At 45.3% G+C, this 22639-nt stretch overlaps 6 protein-coding genes, 1 long non-coding RNA gene and 1 other non-coding gene across 11 annotated transcripts; 2 read left to right on the top strand and 6 right to left on the bottom strand.

The window, feature by feature from the left end:
* Nucleotides 1-5049: 5049 nt before the first annotated feature.
* LOC136199167 (uncharacterized) lies at nt 5050-5493 on the bottom strand. Its single transcript, XR_010672997.1, has 2 exons — nt 5356-5493; nt 5050-5300 (listed from the first exon to the last, which is right to left on the bottom strand). It is a non-coding gene; the product is annotated as an uncharacterized lncRNA (long non-coding RNA).
* A 154-nt stretch (nt 5494-5647) lies between these two features.
* On the bottom strand, nt 5648-9405 carry LOC136199147 (putative helicase MOV-10). The gene is made up of 12 exons (XM_065989295.1): nt 8954-9405; nt 8402-8893; nt 8087-8351; nt 7894-8033; nt 7646-7834; nt 7432-7582; nt 7200-7373; nt 7048-7151; nt 6393-6990; nt 6164-6340; nt 6026-6114; nt 5648-5979 (listed from the first exon to the last, which is right to left on the bottom strand). The coding sequence occupies exons 1-12, from the start codon at nt 9400-9402 to the stop codon at nt 5766-5768; spliced, it is 3042 nt and encodes a 1013-aa protein (XP_065845367.1). The 5' UTR covers nt 9403-9405; the 3' UTR covers nt 5648-5765.
* A 1384-nt stretch (nt 9406-10789) lies between these two features.
* Nucleotides 10790-13153, top strand: LOC136192644 (L-amino-acid oxidase-like). The gene is made up of 6 exons (XM_065981323.1): nt 10790-10996; nt 11126-11606; nt 11661-11753; nt 11804-12125; nt 12185-12731; nt 12797-13153. Exons 1-6 carry the CDS (start codon nt 10852-10854, stop codon nt 13030-13032), a joined length of 1824 nt encoding a protein of 607 aa, XP_065837395.1. The 5' UTR covers nt 10790-10851; the 3' UTR covers nt 13033-13153.
* A 1391-nt stretch (nt 13154-14544) lies between these two features.
* Nucleotides 14545-16196, bottom strand: LOC136199249 (F-box/LRR-repeat protein 2-like). The gene is made up of 3 exons (XM_065989426.1): nt 16054-16196; nt 15829-15995; nt 14545-15770 (listed from the first exon to the last, which is right to left on the bottom strand). The coding sequence occupies exons 1-3, from the start codon at nt 16184-16186 to the stop codon at nt 14631-14633; spliced, it is 1440 nt and encodes a 479-aa protein (XP_065845498.1). The 5' UTR covers nt 16187-16196; the 3' UTR covers nt 14545-14630.
* Nucleotides 16197-16246: 50 nt separating this feature from the next.
* On the bottom strand, nt 16247-17950 carry LOC136199277 (uncharacterized). The gene is made up of 7 exons (XM_065989452.1): nt 17833-17950; nt 17326-17777; nt 17026-17266; nt 16922-16969; nt 16705-16860; nt 16477-16650; nt 16247-16425 (listed from the first exon to the last, which is right to left on the bottom strand). Exons 2-7 carry the CDS (start codon nt 17653-17655, stop codon nt 16247-16249), a joined length of 1128 nt encoding a protein of 375 aa, XP_065845524.1. The 5' UTR covers nt 17656-17777; nt 17833-17950.
* An 11-nt stretch (nt 17951-17961) lies between these two features.
* On the bottom strand, nt 17962-20966 carry LOC136199228 (ufm1-specific protease 2-like). Of its 3 annotated transcripts, none has more exons than XM_065989415.1 (17): nt 20908-20966; nt 20729-20858; nt 20373-20458; nt 20123-20327; nt 19888-20060; nt 19747-19837; nt 19539-19690; nt 19356-19476; nt 19203-19301; nt 19101-19142; nt 18975-19051; nt 18818-18919; nt 18667-18765; nt 18438-18604; nt 18324-18384; nt 18222-18263; nt 17962-18169 (listed from the first exon to the last, which is right to left on the bottom strand). In XM_065989415.1, exons 1-17 carry the CDS (start codon nt 20932-20934, stop codon nt 18125-18127), a joined length of 1719 nt encoding a protein of 572 aa, XP_065845487.1. In that variant the 5' UTR covers nt 20935-20966; the 3' UTR covers nt 17962-18124. The 3 variants fall into 3 exon arrangements, with proteins under 3 accessions (XP_065845487.1, XP_065845472.1, XP_065845480.1); XM_065989400.1 differs by having other exon boundaries at nt 17964-18169; nt 19888-20069; XM_065989408.1 differs by having other exon boundaries at nt 17964-18169; nt 19894-20069.
* Nucleotides 20584-20670, top strand: Trnastop-uca (transfer RNA opal suppressor (anticodon UCA)). Its single transcript has one exon. It is a non-coding gene; the product is annotated as a tRNA-Sec (tRNA).
* LOC136199258 (WW domain-binding protein 4-like) lies at nt 20959-22631 on the bottom strand. 2 transcript variants are annotated; one of them, XM_065989434.1, is made up of 9 exons: nt 22494-22631; nt 22378-22440; nt 22255-22326; nt 22114-22198; nt 21829-22065; nt 21714-21777; nt 21485-21661; nt 21344-21433; nt 20959-21293 (listed from the first exon to the last, which is right to left on the bottom strand). In XM_065989434.1, the coding sequence occupies exons 1-9, from the start codon at nt 22566-22568 to the stop codon at nt 20993-20995; spliced, it is 1164 nt and encodes a 387-aa protein (XP_065845506.1). In that variant the 5' UTR covers nt 22569-22631; the 3' UTR covers nt 20959-20992. The 2 variants fall into 2 exon arrangements, with proteins under 2 accessions (XP_065845506.1, XP_065845513.1); XM_065989441.1 differs by having other exon boundaries at nt 22378-22433; nt 22494-22590.
* Between the last annotated feature and the right edge of the window lie 8 nt (nt 22632-22639).

The raw sequence follows: 22639 nt of genomic DNA, 5'->3' as shown, positions 1-22639 counted from the left end.
GTCTTACAGCCTATTCGTGTGTTTCAACGTAAAAGAAGACACAAATTAATTTGAGTATGAAATCTCCATAGATAATTCGTCTTACCTTGCCCTATTCGTGTGTTTCAACGTAAAAGAAGACACAAATTAATTTGAGTATGAAATCTCCATAGATAATTCGTCTTACCTTGCCCTATTCGTGTGTTTCAACGTAAAAGAAGACACAAATTAATTTGAGTATGAAATCTCCATAGATAATTCGTCTTACCTTGCCCTATTCATGTGTTTCAACGTAAAAGAAAACACAAATTAATTTGAGTATGAAATCTCCATAGATAATTCGTCTTACTCGTCGCTATTCGTGTGTTTCAACGTAAAAGAAGACACAAATTAATTTGAGTATGAAATCTCCATAGATAATTCGTCTTACCTTGCCCTATTCGTGTGTTTCAACGTAAAAGAAGACACAAATTAATTTGAGTATAAAATCTCCATAGATAATTCGTCTTACAGCCTATTTGTGTGTTTCAACGTAAAAGAAGACACAAATTAATTTGAGTATGAAATCTCCATAGATAATTCGTCTTACAGCCTATTCGTGTGTTTCAACGTAAAAGAAGACACAAATTAATTTGAGTATGAAATCTCCATAGATAATTCGTCTTACAGCCTATTCGTGTGTTTCAACGTAAAAGAAGACACAAATTAATTTGAGTATGAAATCTCCATAGATAATTCGTCTTATTCGTCGCTATTTGTGTGTTTCAACGTAAAAGAAGACACAAATTAATTTGAGTATGAAATCTCCATAGATAATTCGTCTTACAGCCTATTCGTGTGTTTCAACGTAAAAGAAGACACAAATTAATTTGAGTATGAAATCTCCATAGATAATTCGTCTTACAGCCTATTCGTGTGTTTCAACGTAAAAGAAGACACAAATTAATTTGAGTATGAAATCTCCATAGATAATTCGTCTTACTCGTCGCTATTCGTGTGTTTCAACGTAAAAGAAGACACAAATTAATTTGAGTATGAAATCTCCATAGATAATTCGTCTTACCTTGCCCTATTCGTGTGTTTCAATGTAAAAGAAGACACAAATTAATTTGAGTATGAAATCTCCATAGATAATTCGTCTTACTCGTCGCTATTTGTGTGTTTCAACGTAAAAGAAGACACAAATTAATTTGAGTATGAAATCTCCATAGATAATTCGTCTTACAGCCTATTCGTGTGTTTCAACGTAAAAGAAGACACAAATTAATTTGAGTATGAAATCTCCATAGATAATTCGTCTTACTCGTCGCTATTCGTGTGTTTCAACGTAAAAGAAGACACAAATTAATTTGAGTATAAAATCTCCATAGATAATTCGTCTTACAGCCTATTCGTGTGTTTCAACGTAAAAGAAGACACAAATTAATTTGAGTATGAAATCTCCATAGATAATTCGTCTTACAGCCTATTCGTGTGTTTCAACGTAAAAGAAGACACAAATTAATTTGAGTATGAAATCTCCATAGATAATTCGTCTTACAGCCTATTCGTGTGTTTCAACGTAAAAGAAGACACAAATTAATTTGAGTATGAAATCTCCATAGATAATTCGTCTTACTCGTCGCTATTCGTGTGTTTCAACGTAAAAGAAGACACAAATTAATTTGAGTATGAAATCTCCATAGATAATTCGTCTTACCTTGCCCTATTCGTGTGTTTCAATGTAAAAGAAGACACAAATTAATTTGAGTATGAAATCTCCATAGATAATTCGTCTTACTCGTCGCTATTTGTGTGTTTCAACGTAAAAGAAGACACAAATTAATTTGAGTATGAAATCTCCATAGATAATTCGTCTTACAGCCTATTCGTGTGTTTCAACGTAAAAGAAGACACAAATTAATTTGAGTATGAAATCTCCATAGATAATTCGTCTTACAGCCTATTCGTGTGTTTCAACGTAAAAGAAGACACAAATTAATTTGAGTATGAAATCTCCATAGATAATTCGTCTTACAGCCTATTCGTGTGTTTCAACGTAAAAGAAGACACAAATTAATTTGAGTACGAAATCTCCATAGATAATTCGTCTTACCTTGCCCTATTCGTGTGTTTCAACGTAAAAGAAGACACAAATTAATTTGAGTATGAAATCTCCATAGATAATTCGTCTTACTCGTCGCTATTCGTGTGTTTCAACGTAAAAGAAGACACAAATTAATTTGAGTATGAAATCTCCATAGATAATTCGTCTTACTCGTCGCTATTCGTGTGTTTCAACGTAAAAGAAGACACAAATTAATTTGAGTATGAAATCTCCATAGATAATTCGTCTTACCTTGCCCTATTCGTGTGTTTCAACGTAAAAGAAGACACAAATTAATTTGAGTATAAAATCTCCATAGATAATTCGTCTTACAGCCTATTCGTGTGTTTCAACGTAAAAGAAGACACAAATTAATTTGAGTACGAAATCTCCATAGATAATTCGTCTTACCTTGCCCTATTCGTGTGTTTCAACGTAAAAGAAGACACAAATTAATTTGAGTATGAAATCTCCATAGATAATTCGTCTTACAGCCTATTCGTGTGTTTCAACGTAAAAGAAGACACAAATTAATTTGAGTATGAAATCTCCATAGATAATTCGTCTTACAGCCTATTCGTGTGTTTCAACGTAAAAGAAGACACAAATTAATTTGAGTACGAAATCTCCATAGATAATTCGTCTTACCTTGCCCTATTCGTGTGTTTCAACGTAAAAGAAGACACAAATTAATTTGAGTATGAAATCTCCATAGATAATTCGTCTTACATTGCCCTATTCGTGTGTTTCAACGTAAAACAAGACACAAGTTAATTTGAGTATGAAATCTTCATAGATAATTCGTCTTACATTGTTGCCCTATTCGTGTGCTTCAACGTAAAACAAGGCAAAATTAATTCGAGTATGAAATTTCTGTCAACAGCCAGCCTTACGTCAGTTTGCTTCTAAAAATTAGGCCACAAAGAATATTGTGTAAGCAACGTCAAATTTGTCAACAATTGATTAGGGTAAAAGTTTTATCTGTAAATACTCTATCGCAGAAAGGATTCGGCGTCACGAACTCTACTGATCAGCGGTAGAGTACTGTAAGAGACTAAAACGGTCGTTCGTGCCAGGTTACGGCGAAATATACTACGGTAACTGACTAAAAAGAACCTACCGTAGACGTCAAAATTTAGCGCACCCCGTATTTGCTGTATCTATACCTTTATCTATACCTTTAAAGCCCAAACGACGCCATTGCCGATACGGGACCGAGCGCCACGTGATCGCCCTCGATAATTTTACGGTGCCGTCGCGTTCCCCCCGTGGCCTGCCGGGACCGCGCGGCGATGACGGCGATGCCCCACCGCGAACGGGCGCCGTCGAACAGCCTGCACTAGCCCGTCGCTCGGCTTACGCGCTCTTAGTATGCGTAGCTTCGAGCGTACGCCCGAGAAAGGCCCCGCCGAGAAAGGCCCCGCAGAGCGTCAGTGGGCGCCCGCTGGAGTATTTCGGCGATGGTGCAGTGATCCCGGAAAATCAATTCCGTAGAATTGGTGTAAATGAAGTGATTGGCCTAGGCGTCCTTCGTGTAGCCTCTACAGATCTAGCGAACGCCCGAAAAAAGCTTGCGGAGCGTTAGTACGTGGGCGCCGCAGTGAAGTCATCTCCGTCAGATTCCGGTAATGATAAATACCAGAAGTGATTAGCCTTCGTGGCCTCAAGCAAAAGCCGAAAAATGGCCACATACGCGGTAGCGGGCGCCGTAGTGGAATCATTCCCGGAAAATTCCGGTACTGATTAGGGAACGTGAAAAAATCTTATTCGCCAAATTTATTATTTTGTGAATATATTATAAGAGGGGTGATTAGCGGACGCGCCCTCAGTAGGCCTCAAGCGGTCGCACCACAATGGCCTGCGGAGCGTTAGTGGGCGCCGCAGTGAAGCCATTGCCGACAGATTTTGGTGATGTTAAAGGGACGTCGGAAAATCATATCTGTCAAGTTTATTCCGCTTTGAATAAATTGTAACAGACCTGATTAACCAAACCGCCCTTCACACCAGAAAAGGCCTATAGGCGTCTTTCGTGTAGCCTCTTCTACAGATCTAGCGAACGCCCCAAAAGAACCTGCGGAGCGTTAGTACGCGGGCGCCGCTATGAAATCATCGCCGTCAAATTCCGGTTATGATTAAAGGACGTCGGAGATTCATAACCGTCAAATTTATTTCGCTGCGAATAAATTATAACAGAAGTGATTGGCCGACGCGCCCTTCGCTGCCTCAATCAATCAAACGCCAGAAAATAGCCTCTAAAGCGGTAGCGGGCGCCTTAGTGGAATCAGTCCCGGCAAAGTCCGGTCATGATTACAGAGCGTAGAAAAATCTTTTTGTGAAATTTATTAGGTTGTAAATAAATTAGAACAGAGGTGTTAGCCGACACACCCTCAGTAAGCCTCAAGCGGACGCCCGACAATGGTCTGCGGAGCGTTAGTGAGCGCCGAAGTGAAGCCATTGCCAAAGGATTTGGTGATGATGAAAGGACGTCGGAAAATCATAACCGTCAAATTTATTCCGCTGCGAATAAATTATAACAGAAGTGGTTAGCCGACGCGTCCTTCGTGGCCTCAAGCAAACGCCAGAAAATGGCCTGTAACGCAGTAGTGGGCGCCGTAATGAAATCATTTCCGAAAAATTTCGGTACCGATTAATTAAGGAACGTGGAAAAATCATATTCACAAAATTCATTGTTTTATAATTAACAGGGGTGATTAGCTAAGGCGCCCTCAGTTAGCCCCTCAAGCGGTCGCACGACAATGGCCTGTGCATGGAGCGTTAGTGAGCGCCGCAGTGAAGCCATTGCCGACAGATTTTGGTGATGGTAAAGGGACGTCGGAAAATAATATCTGTCAAATACATTCCGCTTTGAATAAATTGTAACAGAACTGATTAACCAAAGAGCCCTTTACACCAGAAAATGACCTGCGGAGCGTTAGTGGGCGCCGCAGTGGAATCATCACCGGCAAATTCCGGTAATGATAGAGTGACACTGGAAAATCTCATTTATTCGGTAGTGAAAAATTATAACAGTAAACGGATTTGGCCCATGCTTATTTCGTACGTAGCCTCTATAGATCCAGCGGCCGCCCGAGAATGACCATTAGAGTTAGTGGGCGCGCAGTCAAATCACCGACGGCCGATTCCGGTGATGGAGAAGGGACCTCGGAAAACTCTGGTGAATAAATTATAACGTTTAAACTGACGTCGGTAAATCCCGTGTTTCAGATATCGAAACCTTAATTTACGGGTTCGATATTAAAATTATTTGATTTATACACCAGTAACCATACCTTTGGCTCCAGGTATAATAACTTAATTAGCAGTGAAAGATTTGCCAGAAAATGAAAATTCCCTACCCGTGCGAAGCACGGGTACAGCAGCTAGTTTGCTGTATTTGCTGCTCGTTTTCACCCACGAGACCTACGAATGTCCCGCGCATGCTCGACCTTTGTCGCTGAGGCATTCCTTGGGATCTCCGTCGAGCTCAATCGACGACTTCCCCGATTTCTGCGTTCGCTCGAAGCAACCTAAAACTGCATTTCACTTTGAGGACGTTGGACGCGGTATTTCAGGCCCAACGTCTCGCACGACTCTTTCAACATCATACAGGGTTTCTCGAAAGTTCAAAAGGATAAATACGTTGGCGCCTATACCCAATCACTACACGAAACCTAAAAAATACAATTTCAATCGGAGTCGTCTATTCCCCGTCTCTCCATTCCGGATCTTCCTGTTCAGTGCGGAGCGACACTCCGCCCGTTTCTGCGCTCGCCAAGTCTTCGGCTGCCGTGTAGACGTGGTCGCGATCGAGATGAAGATCTTGTAGGCGATGCAGCAGATCGTCGTCTCGTAGCGACCTGGGCATGTAATGACAGCCGGTATATCCCCCATTCGAACGGCAGTATTCCAGCAATCTATAAATTCAGGATAGATCACTTGCCCTATCACATTATTACTTACTCGTTCCAGTATTCGTCCATGCTCAGCAAATAAGGATTTCCGATGATGATAAGCAACGCTTTAGCTCTCGTAATGGCCACATTGAATCTCTAAACCTCGACGTTAATTAAATTGAACAAGGAGCTTTCATCGTCTAACCTTGGGATTCTTCAAAAATCCCAAACTGTACTTCTCGTCCATTTCCAAGAAATCCTTACTACTTCTGACCGTCGAAATGATAATAATTCGGCGTTCGCTACCTTGGAATTCTTCCACCGATCCCACTTTCACTGACGCTATATGCTTGCCGTGCAATAACGTCCGAATTTTTTGCACCTACAAAAGGAACAATAAAGCAGCCAATCAAATATCCTCTTTTCATTTATACCTGTTTTCTGTAGGGCGATATGACTCCAATTTCTCCCGACATGATGTGAATGCCTCGCGTGTCTCTCAGCATCTCCACGTACTTCGCCACTTGAGACGCTTCGGCTCGATTGAAAAACGAAGGGCTCCTTTCCTCGCGTTCGTCTTCGCCTTCGATTCCGTGAAAAATAATAGGAAAACCCTTTTTCGGCAGATGACTCCACTCGCACAGTGAACTCCGCGCTAATTCATCTGCCATTGCCTTCAGATCACCGTCGTAAAATAGACGATTCGGTAGCGCCAAAATGTCAGGATGAGATCGATAATTCTGCACGAGCTTCGTGGCGACGCGCGGATCGAACGGCTCTCGGTACACCTCGCACCGTTCCATGAGCCGTTCCAGAAGAGATAGCTGAAGCCCGTTTTCAATCGATATAGGTGAGCGTAGAATTGGGCCGAGCTGCTTGGGATCGCCGGCCAAGACGAGTTGACCGCCGCGGGGATTTTTAACGTTGAGAAGACCCGCGACTGGAATGACGCACTCGGGCTCGACGGCGTGGCCAGCTTCGTCTATGAAGACGTGAGTGAAGTGATTGGGAGAAAACGAAGCAGAGACGAGTCTAGGGGAGGAGGAGACGATCAAAAATAATAGCAAACCCGCCAAAGAATGTTTTTACCGTCCCGCCGTGACCAATGTGACAACAATGATCCTATACTTTTCCAAATCTGCCAACGGTGGAAACCAAAAATTGCGCGAACCTTTATCATATTTAGATATTTTCTGAAAAAATATACTGTATATGGAGGTGTACTACAAGCATGAGCGCACCATGATCTTTTCGTAAACGAGAGGATCAATCGATTCTGGGCATCTGGAGTAGGCATTGAGACGAAGAACTTCCGTATACGGAATGTGAGCGAGGAGACGGCACGCGAGATCGTCGGCGGCACTGTTCGAAGGCGTGCACGCGAGAATTCGGCTCCCGGAGATCTTTCTCCACACCTGAAGAGAGGCGACTTTCTCACCCAAGATACGACGGCTATTATATCAATAAACGCACCTGCTTTATTGCTTCAACAGTCGTCACAGTTTTACCCGTCCCCGGAGGCCCAAAGATGAGGTAAGGAGCCGGGCGAGACGAACCGGCTAAGATGTGTTTAACTGCGAGATACTGCTCCGGATTACCGCCGACCTTCTCGTCATCAAACAGTCTATAGAAAAAGTAAACAATAACCCTATTGCCAATTTCCTATTGTCGGTCTCGCTTTTCTTACTGGAGCTCTTCTATGACGTAAAGTGGCACCCTTTTCGCAATCGTACGTTGAGTGGGAAACACGAGTTGCTGGCACGCGACTTTGTCCTCCAAAAGAATTTCAACGGCTCGATGTTGGAGTTGCAGTGGAAGACGATTGAACGTGAAGCGAACGTTATAGAGTTCACCACGGATAAAGGACCGATGAAAACTAAAGACATACATAGTCGAAATTTCTTCCCTTTCATTTAGAGACAAACGTTCCGTTACCTAGGTGCGAAGCAAAGGTCGACCTCTTCTTGATGAACGTCGTGAACGAATCCCTCGTATTCGATCGTGCTTCCGGCAGCGGATGCATACAGGCGATCGCCTTTGAGAAGAGACGGCCTATGCTCCGCTAATCCAGGCACCTATAAAGTCATAATATATCTTCCTTTGTATTCAAATATCTCATGCAAAGTACCTTCAAGATCAAATACTTCAAATTGGCACTTGGAATGAGCTTAGCGTTTTCTATGTCGTAATGCCGAATATCTACTTCCATTTGGAGCTCTTCGACGTGCAGCAACGCTTGAAATTTTTCGCCGAAATTGGCATCAGTGAGCTCCGCTTCCACGCACTCCTTATAGTCGCCGACGATATTTCCCTTATTCACGCAATAGCGCAAACTGGACGGAATCAAATAGCGATCCAGACGTCTTCGAAACGTCAGCTGATTATAAGACGACCTGAAAGATAAATAAAAATAGAATTAAAAGAAACGCACCTGACTCCTAACCTAGGCGGTGGTATCCCTCCAATCACTTGACTCGCTTTGATCTTCGCCTTGACAGGAGGCCTCTCATAAGGAGCAGTGGGCTTCAACAGTTCGGCATCAGCATCGGTAACATGAGCCAAAAGAAATCGAATAATATGATAAGTAATGCCGGATTCTTCGTCCTCGAACTCGAACGCAATAGTCATGCGCGGATTTCCAAGACATAGCGGTCGAAATCGAATTTCGATTTGATACACGCCGCCAGGTCGAATGCTCTCGGAGCCCAAGCCCCCACAGACGAGCTTGACGTCGGTGAGAGTGAACTCGCGAACCGAGGCGAGAGCGTCGCAATTGACGAACTTCTGCGCTCGACCGTCGCGCGACACGCTGATGCGAACGGGAATGACGACGACCGGATCGCCGACGTACGACTTCCCCAAGGAAATTTTTCCGTCCTTGCGATCGTTTTTCGATTTGATCGTGACGCCGTTTTTATTTTGAATCAGGGCCGTGCTAAAAAAATTAAAGGCGCGATAGTCGACGTTCGTTGTTTGTTTTTTTTCGTTGGCTTACCGATGTTCGCGCATTTGCGCGAGAACACAGCCTATTCGTTGATGCTCGGGCGCTCGGGCGCTCGCGCTGCTCTCGTTCGACGAATTCGCTCGTCGCGACGTCATGTATTGACTGAGAGCGACCTTGGGCGTTCGAGAATGGATCTCCGACCATTCGCGGATGGTGAACATGTCGTTCTTTTCGCCCCATCGTTCGCACACTCCCAATTTGCGTAAGATAAACATGACCTGCGACCATCCCATGTGGCGGTAGCCGACGCGGATGTTCTTTTCGACGCAGAAAAGCCTGAAGTAAGCGAAGCAATTTTTCTTCGATAGCGTCGCGTCGAGGAATCCCTTTTCGATGAGGAACGCGTGAAACGGTCGACTCTCTTTCGTTCGTTGGACTTCTGTGAGGCGTCGAAAGCGACGCTCCGATGGAGAGACGGCGAAACGCGATCCGCTCGCCATTGGTTTTCCTGCACATGCGTGGTTCAGCTGCGGAAAACCCACGATCGCGTGACTCACTGTTGAATACCTCCATAGAATTCTGTGATGCAAAAGGCTACCGTAGACATAAAAACACTAAAAAAAGGAATTAAAAATGCGGCCATTTAATTTTTACTCGTTTTCGTTGCCTAGCAACGTTCTTCTGAATTTGTTCGATTTCTTTTCTGTGCATTTGACTGCATCCAAAAATATCTAAATGCCTAAGTCGGCTCATTCGTGCCAGCACGAAGTGAAGCATTTGCAAGTCAATTGAGAGCACTTGGCCAAACTCAATTTGACCAACGACTGGGCACACTTCTCAAACGCACTTCCCAGAATGTCTTCATCAGTCAATACATCCGAGCCATCAAAATGCAGCGTCTTTACATCTCGAAACGATGCGACGATGTCGAGACAGCTCTGCCTCGAATCAAACGTAGCAAAACGCAGACTGACGTACTCCAGAGAATACCAATCAAAGGAGTCTCCGATGCGATAGGTGGAGCAATTTGGCGCGAAAGTGGTTTCGCATCGACGACAGTATCGGCGGTAGAATGCCCGAGAGTTGCGTGCCGCTTCGCCGCTGCGGCACGAACGCGCCCGGATGGCTTCAAGGGACTCATCCCATCGAAATCGGCGTCGAAGTATCGGACAAGATATGCTATCGTTGGACTAGAAGCTGTTGTCAGTGGAGTGTCAATGTGAAGATCGTCAACTGCGGGAGCTACTACGTTTACTACGTCCCTAAGTTCTCGAATGCCTGCTACTTGGCTTTCTGTGGAGACAAAGACTAAAACTCAGTGATATACTGACTTGGTCTCTATGTGCTATGGCTAGATATGCTCAGTGTCGGTCTTCGTCTGCTATGTTGTTTCTATTATTGTGTGTGCATGCTGTTCATAAGCCACGCCTACGTATAGTCATTGAAAACCGCTTGTGGGTCCTTAGCAACCAGTTTACGTACGTCTTTTACTATCAATCGCCCTAAATTCTAACGTACCTACAGCTGGGCCATGGCTTTTGGTAAAACATGAGCCAAGTCCCGCAAAGAACTTACTGTACGGCGACACCCTTTCTCATCGATCAACACGTCTATGAATAGATCTTGGTGTGGAGTACATGTAATTCATTTCCAATGCACAAGGAAGGTGTAGCTGAAGAGTACAGTTAATCTGAGAAGGCAGAAAGCAGAATAAATCAGCCCGCAGTTTCATCAGTTTCTCGTGAAATAGAGTCAAAGTACTGTGTATACGTAATTAATTGACGCTCTGAAAGAGCTGAATCCAGCAGACGTAGCTAGGGGCGTACTTTTGTTGTTCCCCGCCTCCAGGAGTTGAAATTAGCATAAAGGCGCTGCACCCCGTTTCAGGTTTCAGTTCGGTGATCAACTTTGTCAGTGCCGGACCAACTTACTTTTCTTTCGGTGGCAGAATGAACAGAGTACTGTTGTTGCTCGTTTTCATTGCCACCACTCTCGTCATACAAGGAGACGCGTTTTACAACAAACGCGGCGGACACTTCGTTCATCGCGGCGGACACGTTTATTGGAGACTTGGCCCGAAACCGAGACACGGCGGTAAATGTCTCCTCTCACTCATGCATGCAGTCCTCCATATGTAGTCTTCTCGTAATACTGAGTTGCCTAACGATGCTGTAAGGAGGGCGTCGCTTAATTCTACGGCTAATTTCCTTTGATTACCACTAGACTTTCGTACGAGACCTCAAAAAGAAAAAAAACCGATTCACAGCGACGTTCGTCAGGAAGCGACTCCAGCGCCCCAATGCGAAAACGAATACGACGTCGTGATCGTCGGAGGCGGCTGCGGCGGAGTGTATTCCGCTTGGCGCCTCGCAAACGACGCCACGACGCCTGGCCGATCGATTCTGTTAATCGAGGCGACGAACCGGATCGGCGGGCGTGTTTTGTCCGAAACCATGCCCAACGTGAACGTGTCGGAGGCGGAACTGGGCGCCATGCGTTTTGTCAGAACTGCTCACGTGAAATTGGCCGTGGTCGTCGATTATCTCGGTCTCGAAACGGCTGAGTTTCTCATGGACGAAGGAAACGATAACAGGCCCTATACGATTCGTAATACAGTTATCAAACAAGGGGAGCTGACGACGAGCGATCTGCCGTTCGCGCTCTTCGACGACGAAGTGAGAAAGACGGCAGACGAAATACAATAGTATAAAATGAAAAATATATACATAATTTTCCCTCGATTTATCCGGCCATTTAGTGACGTTTTTGAGGCAACTGTACCATTGGAAGACCGCGACAAGCCAACAGACCAAATGATGACAGTGTACGGATATCCTTTATATAACCTCGGGTAGGTGCTCCTTATAAAATAGTCTTCAACTAACTTCTGTTTGCAAACAGGTTCCGAAATGCCTTCACTTTGGCTAATGCGAGCGAAGACGCGATACATTATTTCGAAGCTATGAAGGGCTACAGCGTCTTTCTCAATAATCTCAACGCCGCTTGGCTCATGTATCAGCGCCCATCGCAGTCCGAGCGGCCCGCATCGACGCGTGAAAGAGTTGTCGACGGCATGGAACATATTCCTCAAGGGCTCTACGACGAATTTATGAATGACGCTTATGCCGCCTCGCAGATGGGAAAAACCGTCACAGAAATCAATAAGTTGGACAGTGGAAAGTATGCCGTCATGTACGAGGACACAAAAGAGCCGGCATTGAAGGTAAGATATCTAGATGGTTTCGCCTTTAATTAACATTGACTTCATTTATTTTTTCCTAGTCTGTAGTTTGTGCCAGTGACGTCATACTTTCACTTACTCGTCGACAACTGCAACGCATCAAGTGGAACGCCTTCAAAGAATCGAAAAAAGCGCCTCTTCTCGATTCGGTCTACTCGGACATCGCCTATAAAATGTTTCTCTCCTTCGACTCGCCGCCGTTCTGGAAAGACTCCGAATTCGACGAATTTAGTCTAAATCAAGGACGAACCCTTTCGACTCTTCCGTCGCAGAATACGTACTATTACACCGGCGAAGGAGAAGATGACAGTATGATCATGATGTACGGAAACAACGCTCAAGCTCAATTTTGGGCCGATCTCGCTGTCGATACTGACGATGATATCACTACCGTGCCGGGTCCCGAAGTTTTCTTTCCGACCACCGAACCAATGGTTGCGCAGGCACTGCGTCAATTGGCAATCAATCACAACACAACGGTCGATAGGATTGGTACACCTAACCGAGCCATGTTTCAACTGTGGAGCGCTGAAAAGCCGATTCGCGTAAACAACAATGCACCAGAAAAATACAGCATCTACTATCCAAGTAGGTCATCGATGAAAAGATGAGACAATTAATTAAATTATTTAACTAATTAAAATTAATTGCAGGCGAACCGTGGCACGTGTGGAGAGCCGGGTACAATTTCACTGACATATGGGACGACATCATTCAATTGGATCCCGATCAGAACGTCTATCTCATCGGAGAGGCCTATTCGCTCAGTCAGGGCTGGATTGAAGGCGCCTTTGAGACAGCCGACGAAATGCTGAATAACGCGTTTGACATACCGCCCATAGAAAACGAAGGACGCAGAAGAAGAAGAAGTCCGAGGGATATTCCCTAGAGCATGAGGAGTGAGACAAGATACGTTTTTGTTTGTTCAGACACGCTGTCTTCTTTTTCTTTTCTTCGCACACTTTCTGGCTTATTTCGGTGACAGTAAGGCATGAACTCGTCTTTGCGCACTCTCTCTTTGATAACGTCAAAAAAACGGTAACCGTAGGAATGGAACCACAAGAAAGTGCGCCTCTCTGAAAGTATGGCATATACGAGCTAGGGAGAAGCTCTTGAGCGTATGGATTAGCTATGTATATGGAACGATCAGGAAGCTCCCATTGTCGGAAAATTACGAAGAGAAGGAAGACGTCACCCCTAACTACTAATAATACCTGGATGGGACGTCCGTCGTAGCAAACGATAGCACACTGCAAACAAAAAACGATTTGCAAACAGCGAATCGCTTCATTATTACAGCTTACCCTATTTCCTAAAACGTAGAAACGAGGTCTGTGCGAGTGCAGAAAAGCCTACAAAACCCAGCTGTACTGCGTCAAATGTGACATATGCATATCACCTTAGGCTTCTTTGTCGACGTTGTTTCGGAGATACCCTGTCCAAGGATACACTACGTACCCTCTTAGAAGTGACGTCAAAAAATCCGTAATGTTCTGACGAGTCCGATCGTCTTCGCTCGAACGCTTCGACGCGTACGTCAGCGCGCCCAAGAACCCAATCGACTGACTCTAAACGTCAGACTTGAACAGAAGGAAAAATAACTTTTTCAGTCGCGTCGCAGTTTCGCCGGATTCATGTAGACTACTGTAGTAAGCGGCTGGTAAGTAATTCACACTTCGAAGGACACACGAACCCTATAAGCACCTGCATCCAATCAAACGTTGCTAGGGGACGTACTTTTGGGCAGTGAGCAACTTGACTTGGACTTTTCATAATGAACGGAGTACTGCTGTTGCTCGTTATCGTTGCCGCCAATCTCGCCATTCAAGGAGACGCCTTTACCGGTCAGCATAATTTTACACTGTACAAGATTGTAGAACGTCATCTAATATCATGAGCAGCAGGAGGAGAGGTTAGACTTCACAGAGGACTCGTTCCTGGAAAATTTCGTCAGAAACCGAGACCCATCGGTAAGGTTCTTTCTCCATTCAGCCCTCCGCGCAAACAATCACCCGGTGGGTGCAATGATTTGTTTATAAAAGGAATGCTGTATGGAGGATGGTCACAGATACTTGTAATTTTTCCTTCAGTGATCATAGCCTTTCATGTTTCAATTTTCATGCTTATCTTACATGATTTGCGACCATCCTATGTGGCGGTGGCCGACGCGAATGTCCTTTTCGACGCAGAAAAGCCGAAAGCAGGCAAGACAATTTTTCTTCGATAACGTCGCGTTGAGGAAACCCTTTTTTCGACGAGGAGCGCGTGAAACGGTCGGCTTTCTTTCGCTCGACGGGCTTCTGTGAGGCGGTGAAAGCGACGCTCCGATGGGGAGGAGGCGAAACGCGATCTGCTCGCCATTGGTTTTCCTGCACATGCGTGGTTCAATAGAAATCCGATGGGGAAAACCTACACGGTCGCGTGACTCACTTTGAATAGAACTGAGTCAATTCTGCGATGCCAAAGACATAAAAATTAAAAAGGCAATTAAAAATGCGGCCACTTAATTTTTACTTGTTTTCGTTGCCTAGCAATGTTCTTCTGAATTTGTTCGATTTCTTTTCTGTGCATTTGACTGCATCCAAAAATATCTAAATGCCTAAGTCGGCTCATTCGTGCCAGCACGAAGTGAAGCATTTTGCAAGTCAATTGAGAGCACTTGGCCAAACTCAATTTGACCAAGGATTGCGCACACTTCTCAAACGCACCTCCCAGAATGTCTTCGTCAGTCAATACATCCGAGTTATCAAAATGCAGCGTCTTCACTTCTTGAAACGACGCGACAAGGTCAAGACAGCTCTGCCTCGAATCAAATGTAGAAAAACGCAGACTGACGTGCTCCAGAGACGCGTGAACAACCCTTGGCAAATCCAAGCTACTGCTATACCTAATATTGGAACACTCGTCGAGAACGAGACGCTTCAGCGCGGGACATTTGACGAACAAACATCGGCAGTCGACATCGCTAATAGCAGACAAATCTAGACTAACAACCCATTGCAGTTTCCCTGCATCGACGAGACTTTCCTGCACGGCAAAGAAGGTGAGAGAAGAGCAATGAGCCAAGAGCAATTCCTCGAGATCGACCAACGTCGCCAAGTGACTTACCGTGGTAACCGTCAGTTCTTTGGAATGCACGGGACCAGACAAATTGACGCTTTTCAAATGAACCGCTTTTTTACACAGCAATCCAATTGCTGCGTCACTAATCGAATTAAATGACAAGTCGATTCGCCGCAGACGAAGTTCCCACGAGACGAATTGCCACGGATCGGTCACGTGCTGGCAGAAGCTAAGCGAGAGCCACTCCAACGAGGTCAAAGTGAGAACGGCAAAGCCAACGCACTCGTCCGTGACGGACGTATTTGCTAGATCGAGCTTTCGAATCGATTCGCAGCAGGGTTGACTCAGGAAAAAACCGATGTCGTCTGATAGAAAACGATGGCAATCTCTGATGGAGAGACTCTTGAGATGAAAAGGAAATTGAACGGATGCCGAGGTGAATTCTGAACCGATGCCCGAGCAAGAGGAAATGTCGAGATGAGAAAGAGAGGGAAGGTTCGTTAGACAGGAAGCGAGTTTTTCGCCGTTTATAGCCGATCCTTTTATATTCAAATATTTTAAAAGCTAAAAATTCAAAAAATGATTACATTTTTTCGAGGTGCCAGGGCTTTTCGTCTCTCACCTTGCATCGATTCGATATCAGTTTCATTGCGCTGTGAGTGACGAGAGACGGACTGTGACCTAGATCGAGATGCGTGAGATTGTGATCGACGATCCACCCGATGTGGGGGCCCCGAAGTCGATTCGAGCCCGCAAGAAACTTTAGCAGATCGTTGCGATTTTCGGTCGCTAAAGAAAGAGCCGATAAACGCGGTGAAAGAGGGAAACTATTTCGACGACGACGAACTGAGGCAATCGAAAGGATCTCCGATCACGTAGAGTGCAGTGCATGCATCAATAGAATAATCGAGATATCGATCGATGCAATAAGCGATCGTCTTCAAGCAAAGACGACTCAGACAAATCTCTTCCTCCGCCATTGCTTATCCGGGAATCAGGAGTACATTTATTACCTATTTACTTATTTTGATTGAGTGGTTTCATTTTGGACAGGGCAGTACGTTGCAGGCTTGCTCTTGCATAGCAATACCAGTACAGCTTATTCCTCCGTGCTGTGGAAAAGGACTATTGCACTGCCTCTTACGTAGTCGTACGATCCCAAGGCCACACGTTTGGCTGCATAGAGACCAACTGCTCCAATGTCCCCACTCGCCATCAACTAAAAAAATCAGTTAGATAGGCACTGTTTGGCCATAATGTATTCACTCACTTGGAGGGCAGTCCTTGCTAGTGCATATTTTCAAGTCGACGTCAGAACCCATGCAACTCCTTCCTCCATATTCCGGAACTGGATCTGTGCAATTCCGCCTTCGCATCTGCACTCCACTACCGCACGTAGAACCGCACGCCGACCAGTCTGACCACACAGACCAAGCGCCATCAACTAAAAATAGAACTAAAATGCAATGCACGCGACAAACGAAAAACAATCGCATACCTGAAGAACAGTCTTCTTTGTGACATTGTCTGCTCTCCACAGGCAAACCTCTGCACAGACTCTCGTCGGTCGGCGCGTTACACTCGCGGTATCTCTGCTGAGCTCCCACTCCGCACGACGTCGAGCAGGAGGACCAATTGGTCCACGAGCTCCAACCTGCAAGTGCAATACGATACTATAGCATTCAAGTCGACGATCAAAAAAACAAACAGCTCACCGTTGCTATTGACTCGGAGGGCACTGGGAGGAGCGCGTGTCACCGAATCTTGATCGTATGCAAGCATCATTTACGCGAGACTCCGAGGAATCATAAACGAATACCTTCCTGGCTTCCTTTCTCCTCCTTGAACGCCACGAGCCACAATAGAGCAAACAAGAAAGCCAGGCAAAATCCCACGCAACACGACAAGTACAAAAGACGTCGTTTTGTCTTGCCGCGGCCACGACAACACCGCGGAGAACTGTCAGGCGTTGGAACGGCACGATTATCGGATGCGGCGGAGCCGCCGCCGCCGCCGCCGGCTGCTACACGCGTCGGAGTCCTCATAACCTCGTAATGATTCTGCATGTAAAAGACGTTCGTTTTCACGCAGAGACGTACATATCATCGCTTCCACGTACCGTATCGTCTGCGATGAGCGCGGGATGGTAGTCGTCGGCCAACTGCAAGTCGTCGCTCTGCGGAACCCATATCTCCACGATGGACACCTTTTGCGAACTGGAGCACGACGGCTTTAGCTGCGTGCTACGAGCTAGCGGATTCTCCAGCACGGTGGCGGTGCGCGCCTCCTCGGGAAGCATCCCATCATTGATTCCTCGTTTCTTCGACATGCAGTGAGTCCGTCCAGAAACCGCGACCGCGATGCTGATAATGATGATGCTGATGTGTTGATGATCACTCTCGCGCTGCACGCGAAGGAATGAAAAGATGGTCCAACTGCTACTTGCCATATGGGCACAGGTGGGGGCCGTTATAATTAGAGAAGGAGGAACACCAGTTCCGGGTTCCACCTATCCAATTATTATCGGTCGTTTCTTCCAATAGCGCATATAAAGACCTCACTCGTTTGCAGCTATAATTTAAAACTCTGTGATTTTTTTGTACTCGGGGATAGGAGCTCTCCTCACGGTATATACGAATTCGGTTCTGCGATTTGGGACTCACTGTGAGTCAGTGACACCATCACCTATTCTCGGCCGTAGGGGAGGGCCTATCTTACTCGACTCGCGAAGCCTGAGCGACTAATAAGATAACCGCCTATCCGCTTTATTTACGCAAGTGCGGTTTTCTCTACTGTCAGCCCCTTCATGGATCAATTATCTCGTCTAGACTGTAGGAATCGCACTCCTTGCCATTTAATGCAATCGTCTCATCGACAGAATTAATATGCTTCGATCAGCGTGGCACTGACGCTCCTACCTAGATGACCTTTGGTCTCTGCGGCAAGCAAAGATTGTATCGGTCCTGAAAATAGGAAGAATTAGGGAGAGTGACGTCATATCACAAGAGATCCTACGTATTTATTCCAGAACGTCACGTCCTTCCACGCGCACCAACCCTGCGAAGATACAGGGTTATTACGTCGCCCACGCAGAAACCATTTCACAAATCTACGTACTCCTTTTTGAATGGCTTTGACGTCGTCTACTCCTGTATAGTGAGGATCGAGAACGAGAAATCTGCAAAGGAGGAATACACGCTTATTTCGTTTGTGATGAAATTATTGCTCCACTTTATTTGCCCGGTTTGGTCGCTATAATCAACTCCCAATATGGTGTGAGCCAACACGCCTCCTCCGATCATCACAGGAGTGCCGTGCACTTGGAAATGCATGCGAAGTTCGCGACCTCGGTTCTCGAGTTCAGCTCCCTGGTTCAAACTCATAATTTTAAACGTGACCTATTTTTCAAAAAAAGAACGACGTGCACGTGGGGTCATATTATCACGTACGGTTCGCTTACTCCAAACAGCGTGTCCAAACACGTTCCCACTTCGAATGATCCAATCCACTGCTTTGAACCAATGAACTTGGCTTCTTTGTCTCCAACGGACACGAGAGTCTATCGATTAATTAAGTAGCACAGAGTAGCGTCAATCCGTTCGATCCTGTACCTCTTGAATTTCTCTGTGCGTTGGAACGCCTCTATTTGCGTATCCCTGGTGTTTGAACCACGAGCAAATAGTCTGCAGTGATCTGTACGCGCATCCCCAGCCCTAGTCCAATACATAGTATACAGATTTAAAAAGACGTTTTATGGCTTTTCCTTACGTTGTCGTCGAATTTGTCCTGAAGGTAATGATAATAGGAGTAATTTCCTTGAACGAGCGATAGTGTTCCCTCTTTCACTGCAAGTCTCTGGCTTTGGAAATACTAATTCTATTATTACTAAATTACCTCCTGAAAGTAGGCCAATGTGAGGATTTACAATGTGACCATCTACAGTAATTGCAGCTGCTACGTCTACATTTCTCAAGAACTTGAAGTAAAAATTCTTACCGAATATCTCCTTTTCAAAAGTCAACGCATTGACAGTCCTAAACAACGGCCTGTCACATGGTAAACAGAACATTTGGTGCACTCGTCGTCGGACGGATTCTTTAATTGAACAAGTCAATAAAATTATATGCAATATCACGCACACCAGCCTACCGAGATTGGATTCTTGTGCTTCTTCCCCAGAGAAAAACCTCTGAGGATAAGACACTGATATGGTATGATGTATTTGAGGCGGTCTAAAGTGCCACGACTTTGGAACGTACGGTGAGCCAGACTATACAAAAACAATTAATTTTAGGTATGCGTCAAAGATTGGAGTCAGTTTGGTACACGCACTTCAATCGACGCTTTCACGTCAGATAGCAAATTTTCTATTCCTTTGCTCAAGCATTTTCTCAACAGCGAAAACAAGGAAGAAACTTCAGAGGACACGTGAGACGACGCGAGAGCATCAACACAAAGGTCCAATCGAAGATAATCTTCACAAGCTAAAGAGAGCAATGAGCATATAGCCCTTCTCATAGTTTTTCCCCCCAACGCGCACTCTTGCTGATAGTGACAGATGGACATGGAAGCTTCTCATCATCATCATTCGGCAGAGAGGCTTTGGTTAAATAAGAGACATCAATAATATCCTAAAGAGTCTCGCGCTAATGATTGCGATAAACATCTTCAAGTAGTTTACTCTGACGTCTGTATTGTGGCCTTTCTTTTGCGTTCTTATTAGTTCTTGGATCGTTGTACTTGGCGTTATTTTTGCATCCCCGAAACACGTGTCCTCCAACAGGAGAAAGTCGAAGGATGGAAAGAAGAAAGCGGTGTTCGTATCTCGAAGCCCTCTCTCGAGTCTCTCCGCTTCTAGACTCACTAATAAATAAATATTTCAATTGAACGTTTATAGAGAAAATTTCTCTTTGAACCTCGGTGAGAATTCAACGCTTTTTGAGGTAGAATAACAGGAAACTGAGCCGATATTCGAAATGTAGCCACTTCGTTCGAAATATTTTCTTCCGTTAGTTCAGCTTGAGAAATTGATTTCGTTTTTGCGTCAAAACTGTACACTTTAACATTCTCCGCCGTTTTTGAACACGCCACAATGACAATCACACTAGGAAGAAAAGAACACTACGCAAATAATCACAATAGCCAATATACCATAACACTACGTACGTCTCTGATTAGATCAACAGCCCGCTTCTGAATCTCGACTTCAACGCACTCCGCGTCGAAAAGACACGCCCCAATCGGTTCAATTCCTACGAGAAATCCATCTACTACAACCCAAACTAAATTTCCCGACACTTTTTGGTCCAACAACCTACAATCTTTCCCCCGGAGCACGCGCTCAACTGGATATAAGAGCTGAGTGCTATTATTATTTGCTCGGATGAGCTTCGGTGGTCCGGGGTGCAGGCTTCAAACCTGTAGCTGACTAGCGTCAGAGTGGTTCAATTCCACCTTCCGAGCGCATTTTTTTTTTCGGTACGATGAGGCGGGGCCCCCGACGCGGATCCCTCGCGCTTTACCGTGAGCGAAGTGTTTTCTTGCACTTTCGTCCAATGCTGTGCGTCCGAGTACGATTGTTTTATTCGACGATGCCGCGAAGAAGCCGAAAAGGAGTTTCGGTTCGCCGCTTTCTCGAAATGCGTCGAACAGCTACGTCAATCGTCAGAATCGCTTCTAAATAACCTCGCGGACAACATACGCTCTTCGACGGGACGACTACGTGCATTTCTCCGTCGTTCTAGACACAGACTAACGCGCGCTACTTTAATTTGATAAATCTGACGTCAAAGGCTTTTGTCGGTTCGTCGAAAATTACCTTTTCTTGAATTCAATTTTCGCTTTTTAAAGGCCGTTCCCTGACCAGGCTCCAACTTCACGACAGAGCAAGTGTCTGATGGGAATGATTTTTCAGCAAACGTGACTCTTTCTTCTATTTCTTCTTCGTCGATGGCGGCTTCTACTTCGGTTTCTTCTACTTCTTTGTTAGATATTTCTTCCTCCTCTTCCTCCTCCTTCACTTTGATCTCTGAGTCTTCCTCTCCTTCGTTGGGGACGCCAGAAGATATGAGGTTACTCGTTTTCGCTCTAAAACGCCAAATATCGAAGCACTTCTTCAAGCAGACATCGTGCCTTACAGAATGTTGACCGACTTCCACGTGCTGCGCTGTTCGCTCTTTGGCTGATTATGAGACTTCCAAGCTGCAAGCTGCACGTCAGTCTGGGGCCTTCAAATGAAAGTCATTTCTTTTGGCGAGAGAGAGATACTCAACGCTTACGCTGTGTTGACGACTTGCCAAGCACCGTAAGGACCACACTTGGATGTCAGCAATTCCTCCGCAGCAGGACTCTCTTCTTCTTCCTCCTCCTCTTCTTCCCTTTTCTCTTCTTTCAATTTATCCTTCTCGTCTTCCTTGCTCTGTTCTTGTGACAGATCAGCCGACTCATTCGTTTGACTAAGACAAAGCATTTCTAGACCTCAGCTAACAAACAGTTTATCTACCCTACTTTTCCTCAGGAACATTTGTTTGCTGTTCCTCACTGAACCCTTCCGGCTTCTCCCACGAAGACACTTAAAATATTCCACTAAAGGAAATGCACAGAGACACGCACAAGTACCCACCACCAGTTTTCGTATTGTAATAGTATGTGTAGCCTTCTGGACTAACGCCGGCCAGCCATTCCAAAGTAGAGGCAGTCGGAGGCCCAGACTGAGACTGATCTTCTCCTTCCTTCGTCCTCTTCTCCTTTTCCTGTTCCTGCTGCTGCTGCATCAACTTAAACTGAATAAACTGCTTCTGATAGGCAGTAAAATCTCTCGGACGAGTCGGTGGCGGCGGTGGCAACGACTCAAACCCTCCTAGAACGAATAATCAAAAATTTTCTCCCCAAGTAAAAATTCTCTGACCCAACGGTCGCTTTCTCGTTGGCATGCCAGAGAATGACTTTGTTTCGTCGCCCATGTCATTAGCAATGTACGATTGAATTGCAGCCTGAACGAATCAATCCCTCTCCATTGTCCCGCAATTATTTCCTACACTAAGCTTACCCTCTCCATCTCTCTCAACGTCTCCGAAGCGTCTCGCATCGCCTCTTGTTTCTCGCGTCCCTTTTCTCGCGCCTACGGAACCGGTTCTGTTGGATTCCTTCGCGTTTTTATCGTTTCTCTTACTTCCTTGAGTCGCTTCTGAACCATCATTCGATGTCGATTGCCGCGTTCGTGGAAATCTATGCTCTGAATGCTCGTCAGCGACGTCGTTTTTGAGAGAGCGCTTCTACTGTACTTACCGCGCGATTGTCGGCCATCCAGCATTTGCACACGTCGCACATACGCTTCGGTTGCGATTTCCAGTACGTCGTCATCGTTCGATTCGCTTCAGATAGCTTCAGTACTTTAGGGACTCTGCTGAGAAAGTGAGAAAGAGTGCGCAGTG

This window comes from Oscarella lobularis, chromosome 1 (genome assembly GCF_947507565.1).
Source record: "Oscarella lobularis chromosome 1, ooOscLobu1.1, whole genome shotgun sequence".
Lineage (NCBI taxonomy): Eukaryota > Metazoa > Porifera > Homoscleromorpha > Homosclerophorida > Oscarellidae > Oscarella > Oscarella lobularis.
This window is presented reverse-complemented; position numbering and strand designations above follow the sequence as displayed.